At 45.1% G+C, this 19,707-nt stretch overlaps 1 protein-coding gene across 9 annotated transcripts in view; it reads left to right on the top strand.

Annotated features, from left to right (window-relative positions):
• The window catches only part of EPN1 (epsin 1), a 103,192-nt gene that overhangs the window by 56,551 nt on the left and 26,934 nt on the right, over nt 1-19,707 (top strand). For all 9 annotated transcript variants that reach the window (XM_040325603.1, XM_040325600.1, XM_040325597.1 and 6 more), the window contains 3 exons: nt 1,831-1,914; nt 4,631-4,928; nt 17,185-17,340. In XM_040325603.1, the coding sequence (XP_040181537.1) occupies nt 1,831-1,914; nt 4,631-4,928; nt 17,185-17,340 (538 nt within the window). The remainder of the gene's footprint in view (nt 1-1,830; nt 1,915-4,630; nt 4,929-17,184; nt 17,341-19,707) is intronic.

The raw sequence follows: 19,707 nt of genomic DNA, 5'->3' as shown, positions 1-19,707 counted from the left end.
ACAGTGTTTCTATGGGGCTGGTTAGAGTGGATGATGTCATCGCTAGAGCAGACTGCTTTAAAAAAATTATCTTTATAGAGAGGGAACAAATTGCTCTCACGCCCACAAGATCTACTTGTCATACACAATTTATACATCAAACGTAGGTATTGTCTGGTTTCAGGCAATGTGCTCAGTATTGTGATACACCATTTACTTTTGGCTGGCTGAGCTTCCAAATGACAAGAGTTCCACATTTTCTTCCATTGACTGTCACGTAAAAAAAAATCTTCAGATTTCCCAGTGAAACGCACCAAGCACCTCTTTGTAAAATCGCTGACATGCCCACATTTTTAAGTTTATCAACATTAAATTTCATACCAATACGTTCACAAAGGCCGTGTGTCTCTAACGGTGAAGTCGCTGTTTCGATAGCATGTACTGTTGTGGATTTGTTTGAAGGGTTCTCTCACTCATTAGGTGTGGGGATTAAAGGGGTTGTAAAGGTATTATTTTTCCCCCTAAATTGCTTCCTTTACCTCAGTGCAGTCCTCCTTCACTTACCTGGTGTGGAGAAAGCCTCTTGAGGGGGCGACTAAGCAAGTCGGGACACTCTCTACTTTGCAAATAGAGAAAAGAGCTGTGTGTTATTGGGCATCCTGCTCACCCCCTCCCCCCTCAAGAGGCTTTCTACACACCAGGGAGAAAGCCTTGCATTACTGTGTGGAGTTAGACAGAAGAACAGGAAGTGAGAATTTCTCAGAAGAGATGAGGACATTTAAAAGCAAAATCAAAGGATGAGGTAAGTGAATGAAGACTGCACTAAGGTAAAGGAAGCTATTTAGGGAACAATTGTTTTACCTTTACAACCCCTTTAATGATCAAAAAGAGGCTTTATAAGTACTGAAGGAACACTGCTTGTATGTCCTAAAGATAGTGTAGTGGTTATGGTGAATGGCTTTGGTGTGGGCTTAGCAATTCAGCTATTCAGCATTCCCACGCATTTTCTGCAGAAAATGCATTTTATAGTTGCAATACCCTACTTTGTTATTGAGACAGGACAATAGGGGAAATGTCAACGATGGCACTTACTGCACTTCAGTAAAACCTCACAGGATCTAGGCCTTTCCCGCTCTGTCTGAAACTATAATTTACAAAATCGCTTGGAAAGGATGAATTGTTGTTTATATAAATTTATTTTCATCCTTTCCAAGCTATTTTGGTTATCAATACATTTTCACGAGAAGCCGCAATCTTGCTACGTTTTTACCAATTTACTATATCTGTATAAAGCATGATTCATTTGATTTAATTAGTGATTCTTTGTCAGATTTTTAAAAGGCAAATGCAAGTCAGACTTGGACCTACCGTATAGCATTAACAAAGAAACTATTCTTCAAACACAGCTTTGCTGAAAACTTTTATCATCAAAGTCTCTGCAAGTGTGCTAATTATGAAAAACCCAGCACCACTCAATTCGGAGCTAACCTAATTTTGGATTGCAAAAATGAGCAGTTCCAGTCATGGTGCCGGTGTAAATTTTAAGTTGGCAGATGTAACAGGCTTGCAGTGATTCCAGCAGTAAAGCCTTCATAATGTTAGGTGTAAGCTTTAGAAATTTTAAGAAACTTGTATACAATTATGGAATATTTGGGCCGCACAAGAGATGCTGTTCCAATTAAAAAAAAATAATAATGCAGTTTAGCAAGATTGCTGTATCCATCCTTCACTCAGGAATATCGTATTCTCTGTCCACATTGTCAAAGTTGGTTGTAGTATTGATTACACTTTTCATGCAGTGGCTGTCCCTGTCCAAAGGGACTCATTTACAGTGTTCTTTTTTCATATTAGGAGGAGAGAATCAGGCGGGGCGATGACCTCAGACTCCAGATGGCCATTGAAGAAAGCAGAAAGGAGGCTCCAACCAAGGAAGAGGTGAATTCACTTTACCTTAATATTTCTGCACAATATGCAGACCGTTTGTGACAGAATATTGATTTGCTTGCACACATCTATACTGGTGTGTTCTCAACCTTTTTCCAGTCGAGGCACCCTTTACAATTATGGACCGTCTCGAGGCACCCCATTCTAAAATGTAAAAAAATATTCTATTAGCTTTACATAATGTAGCAACATCCACACATAGGGCACCCATCATTGGAGGTGATTTATTCTTCCAAAGCAAATGCACCTTTGCACATTGGTACTGACTAGTATTCCAGTGTTTCTCTTCTCCCTCAATTTCTGTCCATCAGTCAGCTAATTTCTCCCCAGAAGCAGAGGGGCACAGGAGGGTCAAACAAGGATGGTGTGGAGGCAACATATATCCCCCTTATTAACTGATGTCATTATTGGTTGTTAGGATGCCAGTGTGTAGAATGTTGTAATGATGCATAATGAAAACTCATGGCTTTATTTAACTAAAAGGCAGGCTTGATCCACTTGCTGGCTTGTATACAATTTTTTTTTTTTATAACATTTTTAGGCATTTTGCCAGGGCATCCCTGAAGAAACCTTCAAGGCACCCCGGTTGAAAAAAGGCTGTTCTATACATTAAGTATAGTTAAAATCTAACTAGGCAGGTGTAAACCCAATTGCTAAAAATCACTGATTTCTGTGAGGGATGCAGCTTGATGGTAAGAAACCTAGGGTTATATCTTTGCCTACAGGGTAAATGGACACTAGGCACATAGAAAACTGAAGGCCTGCCCTTTAACCACTTCCCGCCCGGCCTATAGCCGATTTACGCCTGGGGTTGTGAAAGTGGTTGTGAAATCCTGACAGGACGTCCATGGATGTCCTGCAGGATTTCATGCCGCGCGCCCGTGGGGGCGCGCAGCGCGGCGATCGGTGATGCGGGGTGTCAGTCTGACACCCTGCATCACCGATCTCGGTAAAGAGCCTCCGGCGGAGACTCTTTACCACGTGATCAGCCGTGTCCAACCTCGGCTGATCACGATGTAAACAGGAAGAGCCGTCGATGGCTCTTCCTCACTCACGTCTGACAGACGCGAGTATAGGAGAGCCGATCGGTGGCTCTCCTGACAGGGGGGGTTCGCGCTCATTGTTTATCAGCGCAGCCCCCCCTCGGATCTCCACACTGGACCACCAGGGATGCCCACCCTGGACCACCAGGGTGGGCAAAAAAAATAAAAAAGCCAATCAGTGCCCACAAATGGGAACTGACTGGCAACCTGGGAAAATCAGTGCCACCCCAGTGTCCATCAGTGCCACCCCACAGTGTCCATCAGTGCCACCCCACAGTGTCCATCAGTGCCACCCCACAGTGTCCATCAGTGCCACCCCACAGTGTCCATCAGTGCCACCCCACAGTGTCCATCAGTGCCACCCATAAGTATCCAGTGCCCATCTGTGCCGCATACCAGCGCCGCCAATCAGTGCCACCTCATCGGTGCCCATCAGTGCCACCTCATCGGTGCCCATCAGTGCCACCTCATCGGTGCCCATCAGTGCCATCTCATCGGTGCCCATCAGTGCCGCCAATTCGGTGCCCGTAATTGAAAGAGAAAAACGTATTTACAAAAAAATTAACAGAAAAAAATAAAAACGTAATTTTTTTTCAAAATTTTCAGTCTTTTTTTAGTTGTTGCGCAAAAAAAAAAAATCGCAGAGGTGATCAAATACCACCAAAAGAAAGCTCTATTTGTGGGGAAAAAAGGACGCCAATTTTGTTTGGGTACAGTGTAGCATGACCGCGCAATTGCCATTCAAAGTGCGTCAGTGCTGAAAGCTGAAAATTGGCTTGGGCGGGAAGGTGCGTAAGTGCATGGTATGGAAGTGGTTAAGCTTGTAACCCCCCTCTACCCTGTATCTGCTCAGTTATATTTAGTGAACTTGGGAGAGTCAATGTATTCTCCTGAGCCATAAGCTCTCCCCTGGGTGGTTCATGTTTTAGCAAGTTTTGCATTTCCCACAACTAGGGTGTAAAACCGGCCATAGGTGGTGCAGGTTTTTTTTTTTTTTTTATTACTGCAAACGTGGGTTGCAGGAAAGAAAATTGCTATGTTTCCCCATCAACACAGACAGCAATTCATAGGATAATCTTTCCCACAGAGCAGAGGGGCACGGGGAGTCATCCTTGGTGGGAGAACGATGATTATTGCACGCAGCCATAGCCACTGGCGATAATCACATAAAAAAATAAAATTAAAAATAAGTCTTGGCGGTTGTACCCAAGTTGATCAATCGATAAACATACCATCAGCCTGTCCATGCTGAACCATCTGAGATTTGAACATCTATGGTCGGCTTGGATCTAACGGCAGATTTTCTCAGTAGATAACACCTGGGCACTGATGTCACCATTATCCCATCTCTGTTACCGATTGACCCAGCCTGCAGACGTAAAAATAAGACATAAAAAAAAGTTCACTTGGAGAAGTTTGGAGGGTGGCCAAGCTCATCTCTACTCTTGATGAAACATTTGGCCCACCTACCGATGCTTGCCTTCACTGACTTCTCTTGCTTCAGTCAACCTTTCTAGCCCATGGGAATAATCAGTATTTCTTGGTTTGCCTTCTCAAGATAACCTGTCCCCTTTTTGTGAAACCTCTCTAAGTCTATGCCCACATAATATTTCTTTCTGATTTTCTTTATTTTTTTTTAAACTCCTATATATGGTTTGTTTCAGTCTTCCCTAATGGACTTGGCAGATGTGTTCAGCTCTCCACCTGCTGCAGCCGCTTCATCAGATCCATGGGGATCAACAGCTGCTCCTCCTTCAGACCCTTGGGCAGGGGCAGTTGCAACTTCTACAGTACCTGTCGTGTCAGACCCCTGGGGAGGCCCTCCGGTTGCCACGGGTGCAAGCACAGATCCATGGGGTGCTGGTGTCCAGCCTGCCAGTACAGCTAGCGACCCATGGGCAGGGAAACCAGCAGTTTCTTCCATCGAAGCAAAGTCTGTCTCCGATCCGTGGAATCCAGGGGGTAGGTGCTTTTTTAAACGTGTAACTGTGTGGGTCAAAGCAGGAAAACAGAAATGTTTTGCGTAAACTATAAATGCTTATAGCTGTGAATCCCAAGTTTCTTGCTCTTAAATGAACAGGCTTTCTTGATAAATGCTGTCGGTTTTATTGTTGCATTTAGTTTTTATAAACATGTTTGGTTTTTAACCTCTTGACCACCGGCCTATGTCCAAAAGACGTCCTGTTTTTAAAGATGGATATCTCGGTAACGGCAGCAGCTGCTGCCACAACCGAGGTATCCATCTTTTCAGTGGGCGGTGGTGTACACGATAACGGCAGTCTCCGCGGCAGATTCGCCGCGAGATCACCGTTATCGGTGGCGGGGGAGGGGCCCCCTCCCGCCGCTTACCGGAGCCGTCGGTAGCGGCGGAGGCGATCGGGACTGTTCGGCAAGTGACTGGGGTTGCGAGTGAAGGAAAAATTTCCTTCACCCGTCCCCATAGCTCTGCTGGCGTGGAAGTGACGTCAAAACGTCAGTCCCACCTAGCGTCTTAAAGCAACCTTCTTTTTTTTTTTTTGTCATTTGAAAAAATGACCGTTTCAATTTTTTTTGCATTTAAATCTAAATATGAGATCTGAGGTCTTTTTGACCCCAGATCTTATATTTAAGAGGACCTGTCATGCTTTTTTCTATTACAAGGGATGTTTACATTCCTTGTAATAGGAATAAAAGTGATCAATTTTTTTTTTTATTTTTTTTTTTATTTCAGTGTAAAAAATTATTACCTAAATAAGAAAACCAAAAAAATTTTTTAAAGTGCCCCGTCGAGCTTGCGCACAGAAGCGAACGCATACGCGAGTAGCGACCGCATATGAAAACGGTGTTCAAACCACACAAGTGAGGTATCGCCGCGATCGTTGGAGCGAGAGCAATAATTCTAGCCCTAGACCTCCTCTGTAACTCAAAAAATGCAACTTGTAGAATTTTTTTAAACGTCGCCTATCGAGATTTTTCAGGGTAAAAGTTTGACGTCATGCCACGAGCGGGCGCAATTTTTAAGCGTGACATGTTGGGTATCATTTTACTCGGCATAACATTATCTTGCACAATATCTAAAAAAATTGGGCCAAATTTATTGTTGTCTTATTTTTTTAATTAAAAAAAAGTGATTTATTTTTCCAAAAAAAGTGCGCTTGTAAGACCGCTGCGCAAATACGGTGTGACAAAAAGTATTGCAATGACTGCCATTTTATTCTCTAGGGTATTAGAAAAAATATATATATAATGTTTGGGGGTTTTAAGTAATTTTCTAGCAAAAAAAACTGTTTTAGTCTCGTAAACACCGAATCTGAAAAACAAGCCCGGTGGGAAAGAGGTTAAATGGATAGTTGCTTATGTGGTTTCTAAACGTGTTTTTTTTTTTTTTTTTTTTTTCTCCTTAAAGCGGATGTGCCATGGGAACAAAATATTAAAAGCCAGCAGCTAGAAATACTGCAGCTGCTGACTTTTAATATTAGGACACTTACCTGTCCTGGAGTCCAGCGCCGATCGCAGCAGAGCACGAGCGATCGCTCGTCACTCTGCTGCTCCCCCCGCCATCCACGCTGAGGGAACCAGGAAGTGAAGCGCTGCGGCTTCACTGCCCGGTTCCCTACGGCGCATGCGCAAGTCGCGCTGCGCCCGCCGATTGGCTCACACGCTGTGTGCTGGGAGCCGAGTGTTCCCAGCACACAACGGGCGACAGACGGGATGTGATGGAATGCCCGTCTTTCGCCCGTAGCGTGTGGCCGGAAATGGGTGCAAATACCTGTCTTTAGACAGGTGTCTGCACCCCCCTCCCCCCTGAAAGGTGTCAAATGTGACACCGGAGGGGGGGAGGGTTCCGATCAGCGGGACTCCACTTTAGGGTGGAGAACCGCTTTAAGAGGCTTCACACTCAGTAGTCTGTTCCTATACATGTTAAACAATTAGAACTATGTTCTCTCTGTTGGTGCTTTTAATGAGCACACTCTAAATAGCGTATGAACATGTGTTAAGACTGGATGGACTTGTATTGTTCCATGCTTATATACATTCCAAACACTATATGCTTCCAATTTTATATAACCAACAATCAATGGTCATAAACTTACAATGGTTTCTATGAGCGCTGAGGCCCACCCCAGGAGTTCCCATACCATGTTACCTGTGGTCATATAGGAGTGGTAAGACGAGGCTACTAATTAAAAAAAAAAAAAAAAATACCATTTGATTCAATCATTTTAACATGTTAAACAAAGTTGGTATATTCTTTAACCACTTGCTTATACCCCCCTCCTGCCCAGGTGAAATTTCAGCTTCCGGCACTGCGTCGCTTTAACTGACAATTGTGCAGTCGTGCGATGTGGCTCTCAAACAAAATTGACGTCCTTTTTTTTCCCCCCCCAACAAGTAGAGCTTTCTTTTGGTGGTATTTGATCACCTCTGCGGTTTTTATTTTTAAACAAAAGAGCGACAATTTTGAAAAAAAAATCAATATTTATTTTTTACTTGCTATAATAAATAGCCCAATTAAAAAAAATAATAATTTTTTTCCCTCAGTTTAGGCCTATACATATTCTTCTACATATTTTTGGTAAAATCGCAATAAGTGACTGGTTTACGCAAAAGTTATAGCGCCTACAAAATAGGGGACAGAATTTTTTATTTTTTTTACTAGTAATGGCGGCGATCTGCAATTTTTATTGGGACTGCGACATTATGGCGGACACATCGGACACTTTTGACACATTTTTGCCACCATTCACATTTATACTGCGATCAGTGCTATAAATATGCACTAATTACTGTGACTGGCAGGGAAGGGGTTAAATGTGTACCCTGCATAGTGTTTCTAACTGTGGGGGAGGTGACCGATCTGTGTCCCTATGTACAAGGGACACAGATCGGTCTCCTCTCTCCCTGACGGGACGTGGATCTGTGTGTTTACACACACAGATCCACGTCCTTGTCTGTGTAATCGCCAATTGCGGGTGCCTGGCGGACATCACTGTCGCCAGGCACGCACATTTGCATCTCGGTGATTCTGCGGGCACGTGCGTGCCGCCGGCGCTCACGCACCCCCCCCCTAGTGGCTGGAGGCCGTATATAGATGGCCTCCCGGCAATTGGCAACCACACTGCGGCCGTATATAGTCGTACGGCCGGCAGTAAGTGGTAAAAGACTACCATCCACCTGGGTTGAAAAAATGTGTACACTTAAAATGTTTCCTTTTTTAATACTGTTATGCATCTTTAATTGGATTTATTAGTAGCAAGTAAAATTCATTTTTTTTTTTTTTTTTTTTTTTTTATAGTTCTATGCTTCGGTAATTTACCATTAATCGGTTTCTTTCATATTTATATCTCTATATATTGGGGGTTTTAGTTTGCAGTAAGGGGACCTCACTTTGTAGCTAGTAACTTTTTTGTTCACTGTTACTTAAAGGTTTTGGAGATGGATATCTCTATCTCATTCCTTATTCATTTTTTTTTTTTTTTCCCCAGTTAAAAACTTATGTTGGCCATAAACTCCACATAAAATAGTCCGCACGAACTTTCGAAAAACGAACGTTCGGTCGTGAGCGCAAACGATAGTGCCATCATGTAATGACCGATAAATCGTTCAGTGGACACAAATTTTTATTTTTTTTATTTTTTTACATATACCTAGTGCAGAAAGTACGGACAGGAAACGCATTAACCGTCCGCTTTATCGTTCGGCAGTAAATTTCCAAACTTGTCCTTCATTTCTTCGGCTCAAAAACGACCCAACGATTATCGATTTTGTGCCCATTAACTGTTTGAAAAACGAACGTACTGTCTGAACGACCCGATTTTTCGTATAGTGTATGGCCAGCATTAGACTTGGCCCTCTAATATGGGAAAGATCACTGCTCAATTGACTCATTTGAGTCCTCATTTAGCACAGCTGTAAAGAATCATGCTAACGACGTGAAAAGATTGGCACTTCACCTTATGGCTGGATAGCAAACTACATAATGGCATTTTAGGCTTAATTTCCACTGGCGTTTTTACAGCCACTGTTAGCCTTTTTTACAGCTTAAAAACGCCTGTCCATGTTGGTTTTGTAAAAAAAAAAAAAAAAATTTTTAAAAATGCTGCGGTAGCGTTTTTGAGCGTTTTTAACGTCTGGCGTTTTTACAGCTCTACTCTGGAGCTTCAGAACGCCCTGGTCCTGCGTTTTTTTTACAGCTCAAAAACGCCTATGCCATTTGCAGCTCAAAAGCGCCTATGTGGGCATGATGCCATAGAATAACACGGACAGGCGTTTTTAAGCTGTAAAAAACGCTCAGAAAAGTGGCTGTAAAAACGTCAGTGGAAATTAAGCCTAATACTTTCTTAGTATTTAGTAGGATGTGTCACTTGTGCTGATGCCTCTTTCTATTAGGTGAAATCCTCCTCCTTCCATATACTAACTCCAACCCCTGCCACCGCAATCTACCTACATGGCGGGTGTTAATAGAACTCTGGGAGCTGTCCTTTCCACCCAGCTCCTCCATTCATATAGCCAGATTCACAAAGAGTTGCGCCGGCGTATCAGTAGATACGCCGACGTAACTCGGAATCTAAGCCGTCGTAAGTTTAAGTGTGTGCTCAAACTGAGATACACTTAAACCTAGCTAAGATACGACGGCCTGCGCCGTCGTATCTTAGGGTGCAATTTTTCCGCGGGGCCGCTAGGTGGCGCTTCCGTTGAGTTCGGCGTAGAATATGTAAATGACTAGATATGCCGATTCACGAACGTACGTGCGCCCGCCACAGTAAAGATACGCGGTTTACGTAAGGCGTTTTCCGGCGTAAAGTTATTCCAACAAATAGTTGGCCTAGCCAATGTTAAGTATGGCCGTCGTTCCTGCGTCGAAATTTGAACATTTTACGTTGTTTGCGTAAGTCGTCCGTGAATGGTGCTGGAAGTAATTTACGCTCACGTCGAAACCAATATGTGCTTACTTTGGAGCAATGCACACTGGGATAAGTACACGGACGGCGCATGCGCCGTTCGTAAAAAACGTCAATCACGTCGGGTCACCAATCATTTCCATAAAACACGCCCCCCCATCCTCATTTGAATTAGGCGCGCTTACCATGTACCCATTTACGCTACGCCGCCGTAAGTTAGGAGTCAAGTGCTTTGTAAATACAGTACTTGCCTCTTTGACTTAAGGCGGCGTAGCGTAAATACGATGCGCTACGTCGCCTCAAAGATGTGGCGCCCTTCCTGAATCTGGCTAATAGACTCCGTACTACAGCTTCTATAAATGGAGGGTGCGTGCATAATCGGATGTTCTTAATGAAACCCTGTGACCGCTCCAATATTTATTTTTTTTCTTTATTAACCTTCATCTCACTGGAAGATTGCAGGGGTGGGGGGACATGGGTGGAGAAGGATTTTACGCAACGGAAAAGGCATCCGCACAAGGGACACCTACTGACTTTAAGTTATGTCCTTTGTGCAAATTTTTGTGGTTTTATATTTTGGCCGCACTCAGACTTCACAGAATAGAGTAATAACGCAGTATGTGCGTGCTAAAAATAAGTGGGGGGAATTTACTAAAACTGAAGCAGACAGTCAGACGCAGTGATGCTTGGTAACCAATCCATTTCTAGCTTCATCTTTGAACATGAAAAATGGAAGGAAATTGGTTGCCATGCACAGCTGCTCCAAATTCTGTTTGCACTTAACAATTTCCCTCACTGTACTTTACCTTTCTGAGCCTTTAAAGACCAGCATGCTGGATCAGTATACTATTTACACAGTTAAGGCCCCTTTCAGACGTCCGCTCCGTCTGTCCGTTCATTACAAGTCCGTTAACGGACTTGTAATGAATCCCTATGGGGACGCGTCCGTTAGCGGATGGAGCATCCGCTAGCGTCCGCGTCAGTCGGGTTCCGCTTTTCCGAACGGAAGAAACCCTATTTTTCTTCCGTTCGGCGGAACGGACCGGATGCAGACGGACCGTCTGCATCCGGTCCCCCATAGGGGAGAGCGGAGCAGAGACAGGGCGGTCCCTGCACTGTGTGCGGGGACCGCCCTATCCACCGACAGCTCAGCGGGGATCCCCGCTGAGCTTTGGCGGACACACGGAGCGGACCGAGAAACGGTCCGCTCCGTGTGAAAGAGCCCTAAGGCTAGAATAACAGCATATGCAGAAAAGGGCTAAAGATGGGAGTTTTTTAATAAACTGAAATTCTGTTGGGCCTTGTCAGGTTTATTTAATACATGTCCAAGCAGGATGTAATATCTTTCATGTCGTCCTTCTTGATCAGCCTTCCTTCTGGCGAAGGGTGACATTTCTTTATACTTTTGGCAGTAGAAGTCTAAGGGCTCTTTCACACGTCCGTTCCGTTCGTCCGTTTTTTGGACGTCCGTTAACGGACCGCAATGCTTCCCTATGGGTTAACGTCCGTTAGCGGATGAGCATCCGCTAACGTCCGTTAGCATCCGTCTGCATTAAGTTCCCTATTTCTCTTATCACCTTCCAGGACGGCACCCGAGAGATGATGGCTCCTCCCTGCAGGAAACACAATCACATGACAGTTTAAAAAGCCCCACCCTTCCCCTTGCTCCCCAGTATTGATTGTGTTTCTCCGAACACAGCGACACGTTTATTTTTTTGTTAAAACCTAGAGACCGGGGAGGGTCGAAGGTACCCCTGTGAGACAGGTTTTAGGGAGGCCGGGGAGGGCTGAACTAACCTGTAGACTTCGGTCCAAACTCACAGGTCGCCCCCTATACACACCAGTGCTCTGAGCTGCGGGGAGGTGAGCCATCACTGAGTGCTGTTGAAACCACCGCCATCGAAAGGGCTGTTCCCGGGTCTTCAAAATTCAAATGCTGCGTTCCAAGCCTCGTTCTGGGAACAGGAACCGCATCACAGGAAGTGGGCGGTTCCCGGCGGCGTAACCCGGAAGTTCCGGTCGGCAACGTGAGACAGCGCTGAGCGGTGGGCAGGTCGGCTTGTGGACGACTCGTGTAGGAGTACCGACAGCCAGGACCAAGTCACCCTCCTCATGGAAGAGGACGGAAAGACAGATGCGACCGCTGGCAGATCCAGGTCGGAGGTCGGTAAGTACGAATCCCCCTGGAAAGGGAGGAGGGAAGCAGTGAAGATTTCCCAAACTTTTAGGGAACGACCAGTGCAGGATCTGGCCCTTCTTCTCGTCTGCTTTCTCTCCTCCCCAGTACAGCCAGCAGTCTTGGGAAAAGACAGAGTAATGTGTGTATATCTCATGTCTTTCAGAATCCCCCAGCGGAGCCCAGGAGGCCTCAGCTCAGTCTCCTGCCGCTACAGGGCATAGTTCCTCTAAGAAATGTGGGAATTGCAGAGAGAAACTCCCCAAATCTTACTCTAAGCCTTTCTGCTACAAATGTATTAATACCTTAGCAGGGAAGGAGGCTGCTGCAATGATGAAGAATTTTCTTGCATCTATGCAAACAGAAATGTTAGCAACAGTAAAAGCTTTCCGGGAGGCAGCTGGTCAGACAGCTCAGACTGGGACAGAGGATCTTACCCCCAGGGAAGGCACTTCCTCACAAGAAAACCCCTTTTCTAGGGGCCCAAGTGCCTTCTTCACATCACCGCAAAATCCCCCTCCGGGGGAGATAGAGGGTGAAGAAAGTGAGGTAGCAAGCTTACCCAGGTCCCGGCACAGTTCAGGAGAGGTAGAAGGGGACCCAATTAGTCAGTCTCAGGAAGACGCACGTCTTAGGAGACACCTCTTTGCCGTGGAAGATCTGGAGGGTCTCCTCCAGGCAATTTACGCCACAGAGGAGATACCAGAGACCCCTAAAGCAGCATCAGCACAGGATAAGGTCTATAGGGGTTTGGGCGACACCCAATCTAAAGTATTTCCCCTACACCAGTCCCTCAAGGAATTAGTCCTACAGGAGTGGAGAGATCCTGAAAGGAGGATTATCAAACAAAAAACCTGGAAAAGAAGGTTTCCCTTCTCCCAGGAAGACGAGGAGGTCTTTTTTAAACTCCCTAGACTTGATGCGGCCTTGTCGCAAGTCACTAAATTGTCTGATCTCTCCTTTGAGGATGCGGGTAACATCAAGGATCTGATGGACCGTAGAGCAGAATCTCTCCTTAGAAAAGCTTGGGAGGCCAACTCGGCAGCACTGAGTCCAGCTCTAGCAGCAGCATGCGTAGCTAGGAACACCGATATATGGGTGGAAACGCTCACCGAGCACATGGCTCAGAATACTGATGCAGAAGAAGTAGTTGAATCACTTACAGTGATAAGGAAAGCGATTGCTTACCTAGCAGATGCAGCAATTGAATCTGCACGAGCATCAGCTAAAACAGCAGCCCTCATTAACTCAGCCAGGAGGGCAGTTTGGATTAAAGCCTGGGAAGGAGATGTAACATCCAAGGGTAAATTATGTGGTATCCCCTTTCAGGGTTCCCTGTTGTTTGGCAAAGACCTAGATGATGTCCTGGCCAGGTCATCAGAAAAAGGCAAAAAATTTCCAGTTAAACCCAAAAAAGAAGTTTTCAAAAAAACTTTTCGAGGCCCCCAGGGGCAGGGTAAACAAAAAGCCAAAAAGGAACCTTACAGGCGCTGGAACTTTGGTAAAGGGAATAAGAGGAACAACCTGCTTTTCCCTCCTCCAAAAACCGGCGACAAACAATCCAAGTGACGCCGAGATCAAAGTGGGGGGTCGACTGTCCCAATTCCTTCCCCAATGGGAAGAAATTTCGAACAGTCCCTACATTCGCCTAATAATTCAAAAGGGCTATCGTCTAGAATTTCTGACGACACCCCCCTCTATGGTCACGCTTACACATCTTCCCAGGGATGCTCTGAAGAGGTCTGCCCTCTTACAGGGCATAAGGGAGTTAGCAGAACAACTAGTGATAGTGCCGGTACCAAAGGATCAGCAATACCGGGGATTTTATTCCCATGTATTCGTGGTTCGCAAACCTTCTGGAAAATACCGTTTAATAGTGAATCTGAGAAACCTGAACAAGTTTCTGGAATACAAAAAATTCACTATGGAAAGTATTTATTCGGTAAGAAAGAACCTCATGAAGGAAGCCTTCATGGTGACCCTAGACCTCAAAGATGTCTACCTTCACGTACCAATTCATGTGGATCACCAGGCATACCTGAGGTTTGCGGTTGTAGTGGAAGGAGAAATCCTCCACTGGCAGTTCAGGGCACTACCCTTTGGGCTAACTTCCAGCCCAAGAATATTCACAAAAATCCTAGCGGAAGCTACGGCATTTCTACACCTACAGGGCATATCCCTTATACCCTATCTGGACGACTTACTGATATCAGGAAAGTCTGCCATTCAGGTCTCGTTGGACACCAACAGGGTAATAGCAGTCCTGGAGAGTCTAGGGTGGATAGTCAACAAAGAAAAATCCTCCCTCAAACCAGAGCAGGTCAAGACCTTCCTGGGATATATAGTGGACACTCGGCAGCAGAAGCTCTTCTTACCAGAAGACAAGGTGTTAAAGCTAGCCTCAGCGGCAGGGGCCCTAAAAAAGAACCCCAGACTCTCCAGAAGAAGTGTTCTGAGAGTCTTAGGCCTTATGTCAGCCAGCATTCCAGCAGTGGTCTGGGCGCAGCTTCATGCCAGGACACTGCATTTCTTCTTCCTGTCCTCATGGGACAAAAAGAGGGAGTCCCTAGACCAGGACATTCTGCTCACCCCCCAGGTCCTGACCTCCCTGGAGTGGTGGACGTTTCACCAAAACCTGAAGGAAGGGCGACCATGGGCACAGTGGAACCCAGTGAAGGTTACCACCGATGCCAGTTCCTGGGGGTGGGGCGCCCACCTGGAAAAGAAAAAAGCTCAGGGGCAATGGGACAGCTCACTAGCTCGCAGGTCATCCAACTACAGGGAACTCAGAGCAGTGGGGGAAGCCCTAATAGCCTTCCAGGAAGACATCAGGGGCAGAGAAGTCCTAGTAAGCTCCGACAATTCCACAGTGGTAGCGTACCTAGGCCACCAGGGAGGGACCAGATCCAGCCCCCTATTAGAATTATCCAAGGAGATCTTGGAATGGGCAGAAGGAAGAGTAGTCTCCATTTCAGCCATACACATAAAGGGGACGAACAATGCAGAAGCGGATTTCCTCAGCCGTTACCAGCTGAGGCAGGAGGAATGGGAACTGAACCCAGAGGTCTTTCAAACTTTGGTCCAGCTCTTCGGAAATCCAGAGATAGACCTATTTGCCAACCGACAAAACAGGAAAGTGGGAAGGTACTTCTCGATTTCCAGGGAACCACAGTCGGAGGGTCTGGATGCACTATCCCAGACCTGGGACTTCGGGCTGGCCTATGCTTTCCCGCCGGTGATGCTTATCCCGCGAGTTCTCCAAAAACTCAGCAGGTCCCCGGGCCAGATTCTTCTGATAGCACCATGGTGGCCAAGAAGAACTTGGTTCGCAAACCTAAGATCCATGGCGATAAGGGAACCAATAAAACTCCCGTACAGGGCAGATCTCCTCAGGCAGGGCCCAGTACTTCACCCCAAGCCGGAATTTTTTCAACTAGCGGCCTGGTTAGTGAGCGCCAGATCTTAGAACGCAAAGGCTGCTCAGAAAGGGTCATTAGTACTCTTCTCATGAGCAGGAAATCAGTAACTCAAAAGATTTACCTTAAGGTGTGGAAGACCTTCTGTTCCTGGGGTAAGAAAAAACAAGTATCCTTAACTTCTATCCCGGTTATCCTGGACTTCCTCCAGGATGGGGTAGACATGGGACTAAAAGTCAGTACCCTTCGGGTCCAGATAGCGGCCCTCTCAGTCTATCTTGACAAAAGATTGGCCAAAGAGGACCTGATTAGACGTTTCTTGTTGGCCAGGGAAAGAGGGTCTCCAGTCCAGAAACATAGCTGTCCGCCTTGGGACTTAACTAGGGTGTTAGAGGCGTTATCTATACACCCATTCGAACCTCTGGAAGAGGTTTCCCTTAAGTTTCTAACTTTAAAATTGACTTTTTTGTTAGCCATTACTTCGGCCAGAAGGGTAGGGGATTTGCAGGCGCTATCCATGAAAGAGCCCTTCCTGAGAGTACAGGCAGATAGGATCACTCTTAGAGCAGACCCCCTGTATTTACCGAAAGTGGCATCCTTATTTAATAGGACGCAAGACATAATATTGCCGTCCTTTTGTTCTGAACCAAAGAACGAGAAAGAAAAGAAATTTCATTTCTTAGACGTAAGAAGGTGTCTTCTCACTTACCTAGAAAGAACTAAGAGTTTTAGGAGATCCAATCACCTATTAGTTCTACATGCTGGGCCCAGGAAGGGACTGCAGGCATCAAAGGTCTCAGTCTCAAGATGGATTAGAGAGGCTATATCCATAGCCTACGTATGCACCGGAGCGACTGCTCCCAGTAAAATCAAGGCTCACTCTACTAGATCCTTGGCAACTTCCTGGGCTGAGAAAGCAGGGGCCTCCTGGGAACAAATCCGCAGCGCGGCTACCTGGTCCAGCCATCACACATTCCTGAAGCACTATCGTGTGGAAATGTTATCACAGCAAGACTTAGCCTTTGGTCGAAAGGTTCTACAAGCTGTGGTCCCACCCTGAAGGTAGGCCTGTGTATACTTGATTATCCTCTCGGGTGCCGTCCTGGAAGGTGATAAGAGAAAACCTACGTTAGGCTTACCGGTAACGGTATTTCTATGAACCTTCCAGGACGGCAGGCCTACTTCCCGCCCTATGTGGAGGGAAAAAGGTAAGTACCTATAAGGACTACGTCCCTTGTGAACCAGTTCAGGATTACTCTATTACATACTGGGGAGCAAGGGGAAGGGTGGGGCTTTTTAAACTGTCATGTGATTGTGTTTCCTGCAGGGAGGAGCCATCATCTCTCGGGTGCCGTCCTGGAAGGTTCATAGAAATACCGTTACCGGTAAGCCTAACGTAGGTTTTTTCTTCCGTCAGAAAAACGGACGTTAGCGGACGATCCGTTTACATCCGTTTTTCATCAAAATATGTAAAAAGCCCAAAAAAAAAAAAAAAAAAAAAAAACGGATGGAAAACGGACGTTAACAGACGAAAAACGGATCAACTGATGAAAAAAAAAATGATCTAAAAAACTGAGCGGACGTGTGAAAGAGCCCTAAAGTTGTCTCAGTTTTTGCCAAAATCAGCCTGCAGGTATCAAATAAGCAGTTCACCATTTTCCTATGGTTTTTCTTGACTTGCATGTTTATTAGTAAGTGTGTCACTGATACTGGTCGTACAATTTTCTTCTTCTTATATTTTAAAGGTGCCACAACTACTGGCGGTGTGCAGACCAAAGATCCTTGGTCCTCAAGTCCATCTATGGCAGCTAAACAGACAACAGACCCTTGGGCTCCTGCTGCAACATTTCCTGATCCATGGGGGGGCTCGCCTTCTAGACCAAGTACCAATGGGACCATAGGTAGGTTTCTTTGGTGTGTATTGATGGTGGAAGGAAGTGGTTGGCCTGCAAAAAATTTACTTTGTTTTGTCTTATTTTGGGAGGGGGGGACTTGAAATTTTGAATGCAGTTTTTCTCCAACCTAAAAAAAAATGATTTTAGTTTCAAAAGAAGAAGCTCTTGTAGAGGGTTTTTTTTTTTTTTTTTTTCACCCATCAGCAGTAGCCTTATGGTAGAAGCTGGTAAAAGTTGTTCCCAAATAATGGCTCCCTGGTGCAGTGCATACATTTGTCGTTCTGCCACCTGAGACTGCATTTTGCAGAGCGAAAAATAGGTACGTAGTAAGGAGGTTCAGTTGAACCTTGGATTACGAGCAATATAATTCGTTCCAGGCGAATGCTCACAATCCAAAGCCCTTGCATATCAAAGCGAGTTTCCCCATAGAAGTCAATGAAAATAATTTGTTCCGAATTGACTTCTATGGTATGCAATACTGCATGTGGCCAGAGGTGGGGGGGTGCCGGAGAGCAACAGAAATGCTCAGGACAGCTCGGGAACAGAGTATTTCTTATCTGCTCCAGTTCCCCCGCAGCTCTGGTCTAATACAGTACTGCACACCGCATTGGCTTGTACCTTGCTCGTTTTGCAAGACAACGCTCGCAAGCCGACTCAGGATTTTGGGGGGGGAGGGAGTGCTCTTATTACGAAACGCTCGTTAAGCACTTTTTTTGCAACCCGAGGTTTCACTGTATAGTGTAAAGAGTAGGCAACTTGTCCTTCCATGAAGTCACTTTATTACATCAAGTGGGTGTGTACAAAGCACCTGCGCATTTATTTATTTTTTCTCAGTTACATAGTTGGGTTGGAATAAAGACATTATTCTATAGATGCCACCAAAAAGGATGCAGTTTGACTAACTTAACCACAGCCTAGAAATAAATGGACTTTATAGGCTCAATGAGACCACGCACTATTATAAAACCGAATACATTTCTTTGTATAGAATAAAACGCATGGATAAAATAATAAAATGCCCTAACATGTCCCATTACTGAGATGAATACCCTACTACAGATACCAGAAGTTTAAGCATATGGCATGTAGATGTACTGTAGAATCTGTTTACTTTTGGTAATTTCTGGCTTCCTCAGGACCCAATATATAAGTAGGGCAGTACTATATGTGACAAATACAATCAATGTCAAAATATAATAAATGACAATCGTATGAGTATCTATATGTAAATGTGCTCACATTTATTAACGGATCACAGGGCATCTAGTGGCAAAGCCTGGGGGTAGGGACCGCATAACCCAACCACACAGGGGGCACCTGAATGGCAAATCGTGACCATTCAGAAAGCAAAGGTTACCTGAAATAAGCGGCACAGTCAGTAAATGGGCATACTTAGATCGCTAGATATTATTTATATTCTATAGTTTACATACCGGTAGTCTATAGAGTTTATCCAAAAAACAAAGATGGATGCATTGGCTAATGTGCAGTGGGCATCTCTTTTTTGAATGATAACCCAAGGCTCCATTTTCATTATAGCCGTAGGATCTTCAGGGGGTACAGCAGCACCCCCAGGAGTGCTAAAACTGCAACATACAGTATTTTGACACAATGCAGCTGAGCCCTGAGATGCAAATGGAAATATGGCTGCTGCTACAGAGCTTGACTGCAGCTAGTGTGAACCATGTCTGAGGCTAAAACTGTATAAACATTTTTAACCTCCATGTTACTAATGATTTTAACCTGTTGCGTGCATCCACCCCCCCCCCCCCTTTTTTTCCCCCCCCAGCTGATTAATATCAACATATTTCCTTTTGAAGTGACAGCCAACAAAAGCTTTTAAATCACTTCGTATTTTGATAATAAAGTAATCTCTGTAGTAGGGATTGACCGATATCGTTTTTTTATATATATTATATAATTTTTTTTCCATCACTGTTATTGCTGTCACAAGGAATGTAAACATCCTTTGTGACAGTAATAGGCATGTGAGAGGTACTCTTTATGGAGGGATCGGGGGGGGGGGGGGGTATAAGACCCCAAACCCCTCCTCTGAACTCCTAAGTATTCAAAATGTCAGGATCAGTGTTTTTGAATACTTTATTTTTTAAAACCTTTGTAGATGCCAGTAACCCAGGAAGTAAATGTCCCCTCCCGCTGCTTGTAATAACAGCCAAGTGGCTGCTGAGCCGCAATGGTTGTGATTACAATAAAGCCGACCCGTCGGCTCTAAAGAACAGTACCGGGGTGATGCCTGCAGCTCCAAGCATCCCCCCGGTAAAACCCCTTGAAGTAATATCTGTCAGTTTTTTTTTTTTTTTTTTTGACCAATACCGATATTATTTTTAGAAGTATCGGCGTCGCTGATTAATC

This window comes from Rana temporaria, chromosome 10 (assembly GCF_905171775.1).
Source record: "Rana temporaria chromosome 10, aRanTem1.1, whole genome shotgun sequence".
In the NCBI taxonomy this organism is placed as follows: Eukaryota; Metazoa; Chordata; class Amphibia; order Anura; family Ranidae; genus Rana; species Rana temporaria.
Note: the sequence above shows the minus strand (reverse complement) of the source record. Positions and strands in the feature narration are given on the sequence as shown.